Source organism: Glycine max, chromosome 3 (assembly GCF_000004515.6).
Source record: "Glycine max cultivar Williams 82 chromosome 3, Glycine_max_v4.0, whole genome shotgun sequence".
NCBI lineage: Eukaryota > Viridiplantae > Streptophyta > Magnoliopsida > Fabales > Fabaceae > Glycine > Glycine max.
In genome coordinates, this window is record NC_016090.4 from 37,458,297 (window position 1) to 37,475,196 (window position 16,900).

Genomic DNA, 16,900 nt, shown 5'->3' on the forward strand with positions numbered 1-16,900 from the left:
TGTAAGTCACGTGATGTTCTTTCTAATATGCACGAGAGGTAAGTCCGCCCAAAGGGAAAACTGTCACCCATTTTTCATTTGAGTCGAAGGAATATAAACTAGTGATGAGGTTGTGATACAATTATAGTAGACCATAGTTTTTTTTATTTATAGAAAAAATGACTAGTATTTTCTTAGAGATAATTTTGTTTAAATTGAGTAAAATTAACATGAATATATAACAAAGTTATCCATCTAAGTATTTAATTTTTAACCTATAGTTATTGCATATCAAGATTTGAATTTTAAAACATAGATTAAGCTGAAATAAGCCGGTGACAATTGACTAATACCATGCCTCTTTTATTTGTTAGAAACTTCCAATCAATTTGAAACTCTAACTAATTTGGGTTAATTAATTATATAATGATGGAATTTGCCCACACAAAAGCCATCAATATCAAAGACCTGTATCGGCTTCTCTTGACTCGCAACTCATCGGGATGCATAGGTAATGGCATCAAAAGGAAATGCATTATATCATAAGTTAACAATTAACTTATCACTATTGAAATATAAGTGTATCTCAAGTAAAAATAAAAAATCGTAAAGGTGAGGAGAAGATTATGTGTTTATTCCTCTCAATTTTCCAACAACCACTTGATCATATCATATCTATCTTATATGCCAGTTTTTTTAACAAAGCAATGGGAATATTTTTCAAAAGAACAAAGCGTCAATTTTTTTTATAAAAAATATGCGTATAATATATGAAAACGAATTATGTGTTTACTCGTAATGGGTCGCATTGTTTTCTCTTTTTTTTACCAAAATAATAATTTATAAATTCAATAAGATATAAACCACTAGAGTTGATCTAGTGGTGGGTAACTTGGGATAATAGGCATGATATTCTAGTCCTAAATTTAAATCTCCCTATGATTATTGTATAAAAAAATATTATACATTAAATTCATCGATATGTCGATAAAAAAAATTCCATATATATAATCCGTACTATGATTATGTATTAAGAAGTTGATATAAATACATGTATTGTCCTACCTACTTAGAGGGTCTTGTAGACAGAAGTGATTCGCACAGTTGAGGAATTAATAAAATTGACTAGTTTGGAAGGTCATGTTCTAGATTGAAAAAGGGATATTATATAAAAGTATATTTGATTAATAATAACATAATCATAGTATCAACTAAAAAATAAGGAAAATCAATGAAAAAGTATGAAGAAATGGACAAGAAATAGAAACAATAAAAAGCTGACGTGTGTCGAGGCAAAGCCATTATTTCAATATTTAATAAATAGAATGGAATAGTTATGATTCATTTCCTGGTTTGTACTTCATTTAGCTTTACAGTTTGAAGATGCATTATGACGATGCATGTGTTGTCTATTTGTGGGGGGTTAGGAAGATGGCTTTTGTTTCACCCACTTTCCATCAAAGGGCCCCTTCTACACTATTAAACATTTAAGAAAAGGTCAATAAGTTATTGTGGAGAAAAGTCACGGAGGAAGATTAAAGCACAGGGTAACAGAGTCTGCTTGCTTGTTAAGGACCACTTAAAAATGCCAGAAGGCAAAGCAGTCATAGAACAGGGAAAGAGCACTGCTTTTCAATTAAGCCCTGTATGCTGCATTTGGCCTACCAAGTACATTTTTATCTTTTCATTTTAGTCACATAAAATTACTAACTTCATAAATATCTTAGAATTTGAATTTCCACCTAATTCAACCACAAAATATATTCAAACCCTCCTTTATGTCGAGAGAACTTACATTTATAAGTGATTCAATAAAGACATAATAACAAATGATCTATAGCTCTAACATCTTAAAATTTGAGTTTGGATAAATATGAATAACAACATTTTTATACTTAAATTTTACTCTCACATTATGTTAAGCATGTACATAAATGAACAAATGTTACAAATTAAATCTCGTAGATTTTAAATTTGAGTATAATCTAACCACAAAGGATCTTGATACCTCTCTTATAGTGAGAACTGAATATCTATAAGTGATCTCATAAAGATCCGGTAACCAATAATCTAATTGGCCAAACAACAGTCACCTGGATAATTTTTTATGTCATCTTTATTTGAGTGCAGCTGCAGGGACACGAAAGAAATTTCAAGTGGACTATGCGTTAATATGTTACATTCATGTTACAGGAAAGACGTTGTAAGCACCAAATGCAAAAATAAATGGTTATTTGCTCAGAAGGGGAAATGACAATGTAAACAAACGAAAAAGCTGGTACCACTTGTCAATTGACACACGATCAATGATATTGTCGGGGCGATGATCTTTCGTAGAGGAAAGAAATCTTATCTCAATTAATTAAGGTGGAGTTTCATGCTAATGATTTGATTAATTAGAATCTCAATGCCAGTAAAAGATATATTAATAAAACTACAAAAACTATCCATTTTTGTTTTTCTTCTATAATTAATTGATAATTGTTGATGGGAAAACATATATAAAACATCCTGGGGTCACTATAAAGATTTAGGTATCAAGTGAATTATGCATAGAATAATTAATGATAATGACAATATAGTTAGTAGTCAATATTAGACTAGAACAGTCTCTAGTGTCAACATCTTGAATTATGGATGTGGACCAATTTTGAGTCATTGAAATAAATGAAAGGAGACATCATTCATGTGAACGTCGTTAACTTACAACTACCAAATTTAGATACTATTATGTAGTACTACTTTTAATGTCAAACTCAAAGAACATACAAATTTGAATGATTTTCTCTTTCTCTCTCTTTCCTTCGTCTCCCTCACATGATTTGTCATAAACAGCCACAAGTGAATGAAAGTTACTCAGGGAAGTCGGTAAAATACTAAAATGTTCATAGAATATATATGAGGAACCCAACAATATACATATTTTGGTGATTAATACTCAAGTCCATTATTCATAAATCTTTTAAATGAAGTGATTAGAAAAAAATAGTTAATATATTAAAATTTAAATTAAATTATTTAAATATTATCTAAATTTGATTCTTGAAAGAAATAATTTTTATCAAATTTTAGATTAGTTAAGATCTTTTTCTCTTTGATAAATAAATGTTAAGACAAAAAATTATAGGAGGATTAAGAAGATATAATGATTTGCAATTTAAACAATTCATTCCTTGTTATAAGTTGCTTTATAAAAACAAATTAATGAAAAATCATCAATGGCCAACTTGTTGAAGACTTGAAGTCATGATTCCCTTCCCATTGTAATTACGTGTGAAATTAATCAAGACTTCGGGACTGCATATATCTCTATCAATACGACAGATGACCAGCCACTTGGAATCTATCAATGCAAATCCATTAAAATTCATTGGAATGAAATGATGAGTCGATAGAAACTTGTGTGAAAGATTAAGAAGTCGAGAGTCAATCCGACAATATTTCGCTGGATGTTTTGATGTTTTTTTATTATTATTATTCATTTTCTTGGTTATGTATGTTTTTGAGAGTACACCAAGAGTGTTGTACGTCAATAAGAAAATATAGTCAGAAATCTAAAACTCTAATTAATATACTATCTAAATTTTGTTGAGTCTTATTCGTAGGTAAAATATACTTTTGGTTCCTCAAATAAATAAAATTTAATGACACCATAAAATAAATAAATATATATCTTGTTTTTAAAGATTATATATATATATATATATATATATATATATATATATATATATATATATATATATATTCAAACTTATTTCTTAATGAAAGGAATTTCCTACTCAAGTTTGTTATTATAAGCACAATAGTGTAATGGATTGAGCTATTTAATTAGCTGATTCCATACCTGTAAATGTTTTTAGCTAATTTAAGTAGTTGTGATCAATCTATCCATGTCATCAAATATAAAATGGGGTTAAAATAAAATAAATAAAATAAAAAATCTTCTACTACCCTATTTTTTAAGTTCATTATAGGAGAAATAAGATTTTTTTTTTGTTTATTGAATAGTAATTTCTTGAAGTTTGAGTAGCATAAAAATAGAGTTGAATTATGTTTTCCTTCGTTCCAACTCCAATAAAAAATGAAACTTGTGAAGCTGAATAACATGTACAAAATTAAATTTATGCAAATATGTAATTTAGAAAAAGAAGTTCCGGATGAGGGGACCAGATCAGTCACACAAAACACAAACTAAACAGTCAAACTTCGAATTCAAAACTTGAGAAGTTGTAAACTAGAAACTCAGTAGTTAAATACAATATACTAATTAAATTAAGTTGGAAAACAAAATAAATGTAAAGAAAGTAAAGTTGCAATACACTCAGTTAGACTCAGCACAAACAAAGTGAGGACTTGAAAACAAAGTAGGTTCAAGGCTTTTTGTTTTGTTTTTCTCAAAGTATTGCTTTCCATATTAGAAATACTCCAATATATACGAAGTTTTTAGAGCATGTTGGATTATCGTCTTGGTCCTTCAATTTAGTTTTATACCACTATATATACTCAGTTTGGTGTTATGTTTAGATGCACTTCAAAATAATTTTCTCACCTACCCATGATACTAAATTAAGTTTCACTTAAAAGTAAAACTAGAGTTTCTTTTAAATTAAACTTTTGTTTTCCATTGGGAGAATTTTTCTTATTTTACGCATCATGTGTTTTCTGCTTAATTAATTAAACTTCATACCTTTTTAATAATTACACAATATTCAAAAGTACTTTTAATTAGTCTTAAGCAAAAGAATTTTATTTTATCAAAAAAATTATTAAAAATATACAAACATAAATTATTTATAGTAAACTTATTTTTTATTAAACTTGAATTTACAACATATTTTTATTCAAAGTTAAGTTTACAAATTAACTTTAATTATCTAAATATATAGTTAGATGTTTAGTTGTACATGTGATTAAATTAGTATCCAGGTAGCTGATATTTTATAGCAGAAAGATTGAGTAGTATATCTTCAATCATTACATCTCCAAACTATATTAATCAACACTATTTTTTCAGAGCAGCATTTATTCCGATTTATCCAATAAGTTCGGAAATTGTTAAATGTCCAAATATACCTACGAAAAACATCTTAAAGTGCCTAGTGTTTAAGCCTTAAAAAAAAATCTGAGTACTTTGCAAATCATGTATACAATGATGGGAATTAATACCTTTTTGGTACAAATTCCTGCCCCGGGTTTATTTGTACATCTGAAAGTTAATTGCTTTGTTGGAGTTGCGATTCTAAACTCATGAGCTAGCTAGCGTTGCAAATCAATTCTGTCAAAAAAAAGTAAAATCAATTTAGTCTCTCCCTCAATCAAATATTTTATTAACATAATTTTCACGGATTATATAATGTCTTTTTATCTGTAAAAAATATATATAGTCTTTATATATATATATATTACGGAGATATATATTTCCCCGCTTCTAGCTTGTATGGTTAGTTTTTTCTTCCTATACGAGTGAATTTTTTTCGGTGCAGGAGAAAAAACATTTTATAAGCGAAGAGAAATTAAATTTGCGTTTTTTACAGTACAGAAAAAAAAATCCAGCATGTTAACGGTCTGATTAAAAAATAATAATTTCTGAATGGGAAATAATTATTAATATACCACATATATATCTACAATTAATTCGGTGGATTCGCATAGGAATGTTCCGGAGCTATTTGATTCGGTTCTTAGATACAAAAATTGTTGCAACCAAACATAAAATAAAATAGATTTGATTTGATTCACTTTAAATATAATATCAAATTCAAATCAAATCGATCTTTTACGATTTAGTTAAATTTTCTATAGCAATTTTTATTTTTTAATTTATTTTTATAATTTAAAATTTATCAATTAAATTATATAATTCTTATGCTATATTATATTAAAAATGAATTTTTTATTAAATTTTGATTAACATATTTAAGAATCATTATTTTCATTTTTATTTAGTGTTAATATAAAATAATATTATTACTATTTTATGATATAATAATAATTTATACATAACTTAATATTTAACACTATTTTTGTAACATCATTTTTTAACATTCGTGGTCCAAACCCTCCAGTTTCCGACAACAATGACTTATTGACATCGTACCCTTCAAGCTTCAAAGTTTAAAGTTAAGGAGTTCAAAAGGACAATTCATATTCTAAATTTCGAATAATTAACAATTAAGGGCCATACATATAGAAAAGGGGCACATATCCATCACGGTCGATCTTATGTTAGGTTCATGCATATTATCGTGTGTGTTATTATTTCGTTCGTTCTTAATTATAAAATTATTTTTTTTAAATTTCTTTTTTTTATAAGATTATTTTTTAATTTTTAAATATATTAATTATTTTTTTATAAATATTTATTTAATTATTTTTTCCAAAAAAATTAATGAAAAATAAGTATATAGATAAAAGAGAATAAAAGATAATTTAAGAATGATATATAATATAAATAATTGATAAATTTGATATAATAATTATTTTTTAAAATAACTCGAATGTTTTATTATTAATAACGGAGGAAGCAATTGTTGATTAACCACGTGTTTAATGATGAATTTAGTTCAATTGATTGAATAGTATATATGAATGTGATAAACCATCATATATCGCGTCCATGTCTACCAAAGCCTTTATCCTTTAGGTGGAGAAATGGTGGGTTCTCGTGTATTCTATGCCACTTAAAACAGTTTTCTAGCACCCCCATTCTTGTTTCTTTCTGTTTATTGTTGTTATTATTTATAAAAGCTTCTACATATTTTTTTCCCCCTGAGAAATCCTTCCTTTCTCTCGATTTCTGTATAAAAAAAGTTCTTTTAATTCTTAACATTGCATAAGTTGAAACTACTAAAACCGTAATAATATAGAAAAAAGAATATTATCGTTATATGAATATTAAATTGTGAGCTAGTAAATTTAGGAGGAAACATAAGTATAAAAAAAATTGGGTACAGCTTACATCACGCTTAGACCAAGTCAGTTCATAAAATAAACTTGGTCAAGATTTTTATTAAAGTGTATTTAATTAAAAAGGATAGACTCTAGATTATTTAAGAAGTCTTTTACATCTAATAAACTGACCTATTTAGAAAACAAAAATAAATGTTTAATATTGATAATATTATTATTTTAACTATGTTATAATGTATTAAAATTTTATATTTATTTAATTTTTTTAAATGTTAAACATGTTGACCTATATAAAGAGTCAAGCTTAAGTTTATAAGTTTATTGAAACATAAATTTATGTCATATTTGAAAATATTATTTTAAAATATGTTTTTAAATAAGTTAATTATCATGCATGTGAGATTAGGCGTTAAAAATATCTTTAAACTGTATAAACAGCTTAGATTAAATTCTTATTATAAAGTTTTAACATGTACACTTTTTTTTTATCTTATCGTTAAATTATGACAAAGTATCCTCTTAAATCATATATTTTTAATAAATTTAAACTTTTAAAAAAATAAAGGTAAAGCCTTTAAAATAATTTTGACACATAAACAAATCAAACTCAAATCATATATTTTTAATCAAGGTTAGACTGAGACCAAGTAAAGCCTAATCTATTTCTACCCTTACATAACATTAGTTAGTAAAAGGTAAAACTATTAGCTTTCATATTAAATTGTCACTTGTGATTACTGATTGCTTGTATATATTCTCGAAAATATTGTAACTTTCTTTTATTTCTTATCTTATTTTTTCTTTTTTTTTTATCAACAAAGGTTAACTATTAATTAGTTTGTTTAGTTTTTATTAATAAAAAATAAATAAAAACAATCTTTTTCTCTTTTTCTTCTTTTTTAACCATTCAACTAATCTCATATCTCCTATTTTCTTTCCATCGTGAATCTCATCTCAAATCACAATTTTTACATGTTTTCTAGATAATTAAAGATTTGATAATGTTAATACTTACCTAATAGTTTTTTCGTTATAGTATTTAAGTTCCTTATATTCGTTTTATTACTTATCTACTAATATATATACTTACCTAAAAAAAAAAGAAAAACTAATATATATACTTGCATGCACAAATCTCAAACAATATGATGTAAAGTCATGTTCTTTTTAAAGATATCCTTGAAACGTCGCTCATGATGTTACCGAATCAAGAGACAAAGTTAACGAGCAAGTGCTCATGCTCACGTCAGTTAATTTTCTAATTTATTTGGGGGCATGTAAATGGAGCATTTTTGCAGTGGAAACCCCCATATATGTGTATGAATGAATGTTATACTATGGTCCCCTCGCTCCCAGATTTAAGCCTCTCATTATGTGAGGGTGACCTTATTGGCAAAGAGAAAGTTTGCATGCATGAACAAAGGGTAGTTGCTCCTGTTGTTGTTAGTATTAAAGGAGATATTCAAATGACATGTAGAAAGAGGCCCACTTTAATTTTGAGATCGATGCAAATTTAAATCTGTCAATGGAATCAAATTGCATAGAGTAGATATTTTACCTTCAATTCTTCGAAGGAAGTTCAATGATCATTATCTTGACAACTAGCTAGCCCGGAATAAGAAAATAATTGCCTGACTATGAGAGAGAAAGAATCAGGAATGGTGAGATTTCCTGGGGATGGGAATGAAAGGAGTAGAATTATTAAAGAATATGGAAAGCAGTCGATGATCGAGGTTATATAGAAAAGAGTCTAAGAGTAATATAATGTATAATAAATTCTGTTATTATGTGACGACTTCGTTCATAAATAATTTGTAAGTATGTTGTTATTTTTACTTCTATATATAGGGATTGTTTGAACTTTAATACCGGCCTGATTCTAGTAAGCCATTATTCAGACTTAACTAGCCAAAACTTTTTGAAGAAAAAAAGTCAATAGCATACACCACTAAAGCAGGCGCATATATAAAGAAAATAAAGCTACAACAAAACATTAATTAAATCATTAACTCAGACAATTAATTCCATGAAAAAATCACTTACAACTATCAAAGAACCTCTAACAAGGCCTTAGATGGGACACTACTTGGCCGGTTTTCTTTTTTTTTTTTTTTTTTACAGTGGGCATAAAAGAAGAGCAAGAAACAAAACAAGTGAGCTATTGGCTGTTGTTTGGATCTAAAATCACCGATCCACCGGTATTTGAACAATAAATTGGCTATCCAAGTAATCCAAGCCGAGTCTAGTAAGACTGTAAGAAAGTTATCCCTTCAGGTTTTTAATGTATTTGACTTCACGAGAATCATTATGAGTTTAATTATGTCTTATGAGAGGCAAAATATGAAGATTAATTATCTTCAATGATAACTGATAGCAAATATGAGGACTCCACCTTATATGTAAAACAAAAATGAGGGGTTCTATTGTCGAATGTGAATTAATTAGGGTTGTTTCAGTTCAATATATATAATGATCCTAAGTCGGATTTCTGTGTATATACAAGTGATACTTGATTTACGGCTAGCTAGTAATCAAAGTTTGATTTCAGTTTTGAGAAAAATATTTAATTGAACTCTTCAGGGTCTTCAATGGCTTCAAAAGTTAACTCTTCTTTTCTAATTATTAATGTTGACTGACAACTTACAATTAAAAGATGATCAATATAAAGAGAAGGCGAATAAAACAACAAACAACAAATTAGACAGAGGGCATTGAATAGTAACTCAATATAGGGGAAGAGGAAGAAGAAAAAAAAAAGGGAAGAAAAAAAGAAGAAAACAATATATAATGATGTCTAGTAAAACAAGAAAAAGTATAGATGGAAGAGATGATGTACTTTGTTACTCAGAGACGGAGAGGGAAGGCAGAAAGATTACATGCTCTAACCCATTCGTGTAGTGTGATTTCAATTGTACAATTACAATATGTTTTGAGGACCACTTTGCAGAATACTGCCTGCAACAGATATAAAGTAGCCAACAAAAAATAAAGAACCGACACCATCTAATAGTACCGTATATATGGTCCAGGAAAGAGAGAGAAGAGAAGGAGATGGACTTTACCAAAGAAGATGGGTCATTTTTCTCAGTCTTTCTGAACTCTGAAGTTACGAATTAATTAACGTGGTCGCCTGATAATACACGAACATCAAACCGTGAGAACATAAAAACGTGAGTTTACAGAGAATCCCAAGTACTGCGGCAGTGGTGGTAAATCTATCTGTGATACTTGTTTCAATTTTTACCAAAGAAAAACCATATATATATATATATAAATTGCGATCGTGGTTGTGGTGCGGTAAGGTGAGTAAAAAACTTTTAGATTACAGGAAAATATGATTGATATAATCGCATTGGTGATTATATTACGATGAGTCAAAATATTTTGATATTATGATCATAATTGTAGAATACTATTTAAAACCATGATATATGTGTGTACGTGTGTGTTCAAGCATACTACTCAACTCATTTTTTGAACTAACCATTAGGCAGAATTAATTCTAGACCCGCCTGCGCATACCTAATCATCTCATTCTAACTTTAACTACAAAAATTTGCTTGGATTGGAGTTGAGTTTAGGTTTGAATTTTCTCCACTCAAGAATAGCGGGATCAGGTTGGAAGATGAGAACTTCCACTCTGCACCTAGCTAGCTTGATATGTATAGGGGTACCTGCATATCTTTGAGAATAATTCCCTTAAATAAAAATATCCATAGTTAAATTCAAATGAAAGATTAAAATTCACTTAAATGAGTATCATCATTATTATTGCATATTATCTCTATCACTACTATGATTAATAACATTAGTAGAATAAGATGGTGATGAAATAATAATTATAATACTCTAAAAATGAATTACATTATTATTTTTATTCCACCATCATTAAAAAATCATCCTTATTATTGTCATCTTGTTATTAGTCTTTATTATCATGGTCATTATTATTATATATATTATTGTTGTAACCATTATATTCATAAATTTTACATAAATAAGTATTTGCTATAATGATTCAGCAAATGAAATTTAATTAGATTTGGAACTTCTTCAAGATATCAAGGAACTGCACATCTCTCTCCTTAACTTTCTTGAGATGAGGATAAGGAAGTTTAAAACTTGTAAGCATATCTTGCTTCTTACCTCCTTGGTCAAGGATTTCCTTCCATATGCTATTAGATGAATTTGAATTTTTTTAAAAGAACAAGAAAATTATTTTACTCTTTTATTTATTATCATTCGCATAATGTTTCCTTAATAAAAACTAAAAATAATATGTGATTTATAGAAGAATTGTTGTTGTTGTCACTAAATTTTTAAAGAAAATTATAAGATTGACAATGATTTTTTTTAAAATAAAACCAGAAGGTGGTTTTAAATTTTAATGTTTTAAAATTTAAAACAAAAGATGAGTCCAAATTGCTCTAACTCTAAACTTTTCGGCTTTTTTATGGAAAAGGGGTACTTTTTTCATTTTTTTTACATATGGGTTGTTTTTTTTTTAATTATTTACCTAAAGGGATAAGTCGTAATACTTGTTACCACTTTAATATATTTTAAATAAAAAAATATTAAAAAGATATAATATATTTTAAATAATGAAATATGACAAAAATATATAATATATTAAATAAAACCATAAAAAAATATACACCATATTAAATAAAATTAATAACTAGTAAAATTAAAATTATTTATTTGATAATTAAATAAATAAATTTGTTTACAATTTTATAAAAAATTGAAAACAAAATAAAATTAAAAAATTGCTTAAACAAATTTCTTAATAATTAAAAAATTGTAATTCTTAATAATTTTTCACGCAATTTTTTATTTTATTTTGTTTTCAGTTTTTTCAAAATTGTAAAAAAAATTGTTTATTTAATTATTACATAAATAATTTTAATTTTACTTGTTATATATTTTTTCAATATTTTATTATTTAAAATATATTATATCTTTTTAATATTATTTTATTTAAATATTTTTGTTTATTTAAAATTTAGATAATTTTTTATTTAATATCCTATAACTTATTAACATATTAAATCCTAAAATAATAATAATAGTTACAATATTTTAATATATAATAATATGTAATATTATAAAATTTGAAAAAAAGTAAACTGTGAACTCGTGGAGAGGCTCAGGACTTGACTAGCCTCCGTGACTGTTCATTTCTCTCCATGCACCAATCCTAGCCGTTCAAATAAAAAAAAAAGTATTATGACTTTAAAGTCGTAATACATTTTTTTTTCAGATTCGTAAAATAAAAAAAATTATATTAAAGTCATAAATAATTTTATGATTTAATTTTTTATTTTAAAAAATTATGATTTTAAAATTGTAAAATAAAAAAATTATACTATCGTAAATAATTTTACAACTTCAATTTAATTAAAAAAAATTAAATTGGTAATAAATGTTATAAGTTTTAATTCAAAGTTATGAGATTTGTTACCACTTATTCCTTTAGATAAATAATTAAAAAACAATTCACATATGGAAGAAAAAAAAAGCTTTTGGATAAAAAAGCCAAACTTTTCATTGTAAATAAATAAAAAGAAGACGAAGAATAAATCAATTCCGTATCCAGAGAAGAAGATTATGCCATGTCCGCAAGACTTCAAAACTTTTCCTTGATGTGATTAGCTAGCGTACTTATTACTTTTTCTTGCATGATATCAAACCAAACAATATCAGCTATCTTAATAATTGAAAATATGTTCCCACCAAAAAAGTGGGAAAACTACGTGAGCAATATGATTGAATATGATCAATTTTTAGAAAACAAAAATGCTAAATTTACTATTCATTTTTTTAGTAATAATGAAGGTATAGTTTATCTTTCCTTGAGAGACGAGAATTCAAACGAGATCAAAATCGAGAGAGAAAGTAAAGAGAGTGAAGCTCTCACAAGCTAAGTAACTATTCTAATTTATAAGATAAGATAGAGGATATGTTTTGAACAATGATTTTTTAACGTGCCATTTTTCTAAACTCGTATTATTAATTAACAATCATTATTATTTCTATTTTGTCTTTTCATTGTTATTTGTTATATCATATTATTTATCATATTTATATTCTTTTCTATTTATCTCTTTCTTTTTAAGATGTTCAAAAATATTTGCATGTTTATTTCTGTTAACAAACAAATGAATCAATCAAATATCCTATCTAATTTAAGGAATATAATACTTTGAGATCTGAAGTTATGGTTTTAAATTATTATGACATTGGTATGAAGTATTCACCAATTTTACACAATATTAATTTTTATAAAAAAAAAATTGATTGATCATCTCTTTCAATTAAATTTTGTTGGATTCAAAATTTTACTTTAAGGGGATTAAAGTCAATATTATTTGGATCAACGATTTAGTTCTGAAATCTTAATAGACACTCAAGTGAGATAAAGTAATAAAAGAGAAAACAAATTAATTATTATAAATAATATCATGTGATAAAAAAATAGATAAAAAGAACTAATAAGTATTTAAGAAAAATGAAATGTCAAATATCATAACTCTTAATTTAGAACAAGTAATAAATACAAGCAAAGTACTCATACTCATGTGGTATTTTTTCTTTCTAGCTAGAATTGAAGCATATAATCTAGTTTAAATTATTTATTTAACAGATGAACACGTGTTTAATTTTCATCATATGTAAAAAAAAAAAAAAATTGAGTCAGCCATAGTCATACACATAAACAGAATTAATGTTTAACCCAGTGAGTTAAAAAATAGCCTCATGTTTCACCTAGAAAAAAAAAAATATAACGTGATTTGAAAGAAATGATAGTGTTGGCCTTGGATCGGTCCAAGAGATCAGATGTGCCGGTACTTGGAGAAGCCAAAGCCATTATCAGATTTTGTAGCGTTGTCAGGCTTCACTCAGAGATGCATGAGCCGCCCCAATTGTCCATATATCAGACCCCACTCTCCCTTGCTCCATAGCACCATACCCTCACACATCTTCCACAAGTTCTCCCATATCAATCTCTCACTCTCCCCCAAACTACCCTTCTTCTTCTTCACTCTTCTGTTTGTTCCTTTTCTAAGTCAATTCCATTACTTCCTTTTCTAAGTCAATTGGTTGATAAATTTTCTGATATTATATGTGATTTTCTCCTGATGGACAACACTGAGAAAGAGACCCACGACTTCATGAACGTCGATTCTTTCTCCCAGCTCCCCTTCCTCCGCCCCGCACCACCCTCCAAAGACAAAGCCGCCATTCGCCTCTTCGGCCATGAATTCGGCGACGCGCACCACTCTAACCCTACCCACAACTCATTTATTATCTCCAACAACAACGTTAGCGCCTCCGAACATACCACCAACAAAGACGTCAACAACAACGTAGAAAACGGCGAGAGCAGCCGCAGATTCGAGTGCCATTATTGTTGCAGAAACTTCCCCACTTCCCAGGCCTTAGGCGGGCACCAAAACGCGCACAAACGAGAGCGCCAGCACGCGAAACGACACCTTCAAAGTACCCTGATCTCCGATGCAAACGCGTATAGCTTCATGAACTACAGGTTCGGTTCCACGGCAATGTCTAATTACTCTTACTCTTCTTATCCAACGTGGAACAGTTCCAACTCGTCAAGCGCTATGCTTGGGAACACTGGTGGAACTGGAAGGTTCTACGGAAACTCCTATTCTCAGCAACTTCAAACTATCAATGGAAGCCCTTTGGGTTTGTGGCGAATCCCCACCGCCACTAATAGTACTCATTCCCAAAGTAACCCTATTTTCAACCGCGAACGCTCGTTGCAACCTTTGCCTTTGTTTTCTGGCGAGGAAATGGTGAACGCGAGGATCGGGCACTCTGGTTCGCAGAACCGGTTTGGTAATTATGGTTCCAAGCCCAGCGTAAACGACCATGTGAGTTTGGATCTTCATCTGTAACATCATATTTACACACATATACTCGAATATATGTCAATAACATGGATCTGGAGCTGGGAGTGGTTGGGGATAGTGTATATATGATTTTGAGAATTTTCATTCTGTGTTATTGTTGGATCTTTATGATCATCAGATTCTAAGATAAATGAAGTTATGATGATGATACTCATATTAATCACTGTGTTACATAAGTTTTTTCTTTAAGCATGATTTTTTAACATCTCAAATTTAATAGTTTATATTAATATTTTTAGCTTTATTTTTTAAAATTTCATCACATCTCTTACTTATCATTTTCTTTATCTCTCTTTCTGCTTGCCGTAAAGACTAAGAGTGGTTATTAATCGATCAACATCTAACAATAATATTCTATCAAAATACTTATCAACGTCTACTAAATTTTTAGTATCCACAAATAAATCATTTTTGAAAAAACAAGCAGCTTGTCAAATAAATTACCTCTGTTTTTTTTTCTTTTGAAAAATAATATTTTCACACCTGTAAATTTCATACTATGCTCGCACTCACCTTTTTTACTTAGAATTAAGTGACATTTCTGCATTTTTCGATAGTAAAACTGGAGGATGTGAGAGAAACATTTTTACTTTCATGTACACTAAAAAATGATTTTTCGATATATGATATTATATTATTTATGTATAATTAATTCAACCTTTAATCCATTAAATGCAATACTTCTATTCAATTTATCATTTTCAAATCAGTTTCAGAATTTAATTATTCTTGATGTAATTTGTCATTTAATAAACTAAAATTGAGAACATGTAGGGACCAAAATTAGTTCAAATCCAATAACACATAGAAGATTAAATAGGAAATGATTCTAGGTATGGAGATTGATTGATTTGATTGTTTTTTTAGTATAAAAATCAAACTATATATTATTATTTACTGATAAAAATACTATATGTAATTTATGTTTAAATAGTTTTTTAAAATTATTAGCAGGTTTAAATAGTTTTTTGGTTTCTCTTAAAATATGCTGACGTTTTTTAAAATGAAGTTTTATTTAAGTTTTTTCTTTTTTATCATTGAAGGATTAAAATTATATATCATATGCAGAAACTAAAAACAAACAAAATTAAATATTGTCTAAAACTAGTTTGAAAAAAAATCATATTTTAAAAAATTAGAGACATGTATTTAAACTAATCGTTATTAACTGATATACCTTTCTTGATTTTGAAAACTGGAGTGAAAAGGTGAGCGAATCATACGTACATGGAGCTAGCTGCAGCTAGTTCCTACAATATAATTGCTTTGGTTTTGCATAATGCATAGTCATCATTCACGTCATTCGCGGCCTGTGCTAGCTGCGAAAATTGTCCACTCGTGTGGGGATCATGTAAAGCGTACAAAACTGTTGAGCGCGCATGAACATTTTGTCCTAACACACGTGTGCGCGTAATTCTAGCACATTGCCCGGACAGGTATAGTGCCGACAGAGGTGGGTTCAGATTCAATGCAGTGTGGACAACGTTCGATAATATCTGCTCTAATTTTAATTTGCAGATGAGAAAGTGATATTTCATTGCCATTTGCTGGCACCATTGCTCTCCAAAATTAACATATCCAACATATATTGATATATACCTTTATGATCCTTTTGTTCTAAGTCACTTTTTAGTTTCCAGTGCATTGTATACAAGTAGAGAAAAAGACAGGTGTGTGTGTGTGGATGTGTTCCTATCAGCCTATTGTGTTTTTTACTCTTTTATGCTTAATTACGATGCTAGATATGGAATCTCATTTCTATGCATGAGACCTAGGGCTTCGGAGACAAAGTGGGCAGTATATACCTTAGGCAATTAACACACTTAGTTCTCTAGATCTCTATTTTTCTCTCGGCTCTCTGATCTCTATAAATCAGTAAGTAATGTTGAAGGGACATATTTGGCGAGAAAAATAATGTCAGTGCTTGCTCTGGTGTTCATTATGGTTAATTTAGGTTGAACAGAGTTGACTCAGGAGGTGCAGTTTCATTTTAAGAAAATGATTTAAAAAAAAAAGGTTTTTCAATATATTCAAACTTGAAATGTTTTCTATCAATCATGAGATCATGCATATAT

The 16,900-nt window shown here is 28.2% G+C and overlaps 1 protein-coding gene and 1 long non-coding RNA gene across 4 annotated transcripts; one reads left to right on the top strand and one right to left on the bottom strand.

Moving 5' to 3' along the window:
• Nucleotides 1-1,973: 1,973 nt before the first annotated feature.
• LOC102662607 (uncharacterized) lies at nt 1,974-10,092 on the bottom strand. 3 transcript variants are annotated; one of them, XR_001387533.3, is made up of 5 exons: nt 9,951-10,092; nt 9,725-9,843; nt 8,447-8,523; nt 5,146-5,254; nt 1,974-2,109 (listed from the first exon to the last, which is right to left on the bottom strand). It is a non-coding gene; the product is annotated as an uncharacterized lncRNA (long non-coding RNA). The 3 variants fall into 3 exon arrangements; XR_005890773.1 differs by having other exon boundaries at nt 9,725-10,055; XR_413633.3 differs by lacking the exon at nt 1,974-2,109 and having other exon boundaries at nt 4,895-5,254; nt 8,447-8,559.
• A 3,938-nt stretch (nt 10,093-14,030) lies between these two features.
• On the top strand, nt 14,031-14,810 carry LOC100788954 (zinc finger protein 8). The gene has a single exon (XM_003520499.4). The coding sequence runs from the start codon at nt 14,031-14,033 to the stop codon at nt 14,808-14,810; it is 780 nt and encodes a 259-aa protein (XP_003520547.1).
• The last annotated feature ends 2,090 nt before the right edge of the window (nt 14,811-16,900 follow it).

What these genes read in the sequence shown, in the direction of transcription:
- LOC100788954 (XM_003520499.4), top strand. Translation starts at nt 14,031, where the DNA reads ATGGACAACACTGAGAAAGAGACCCACGACTTCATGAACGTCGATTCT.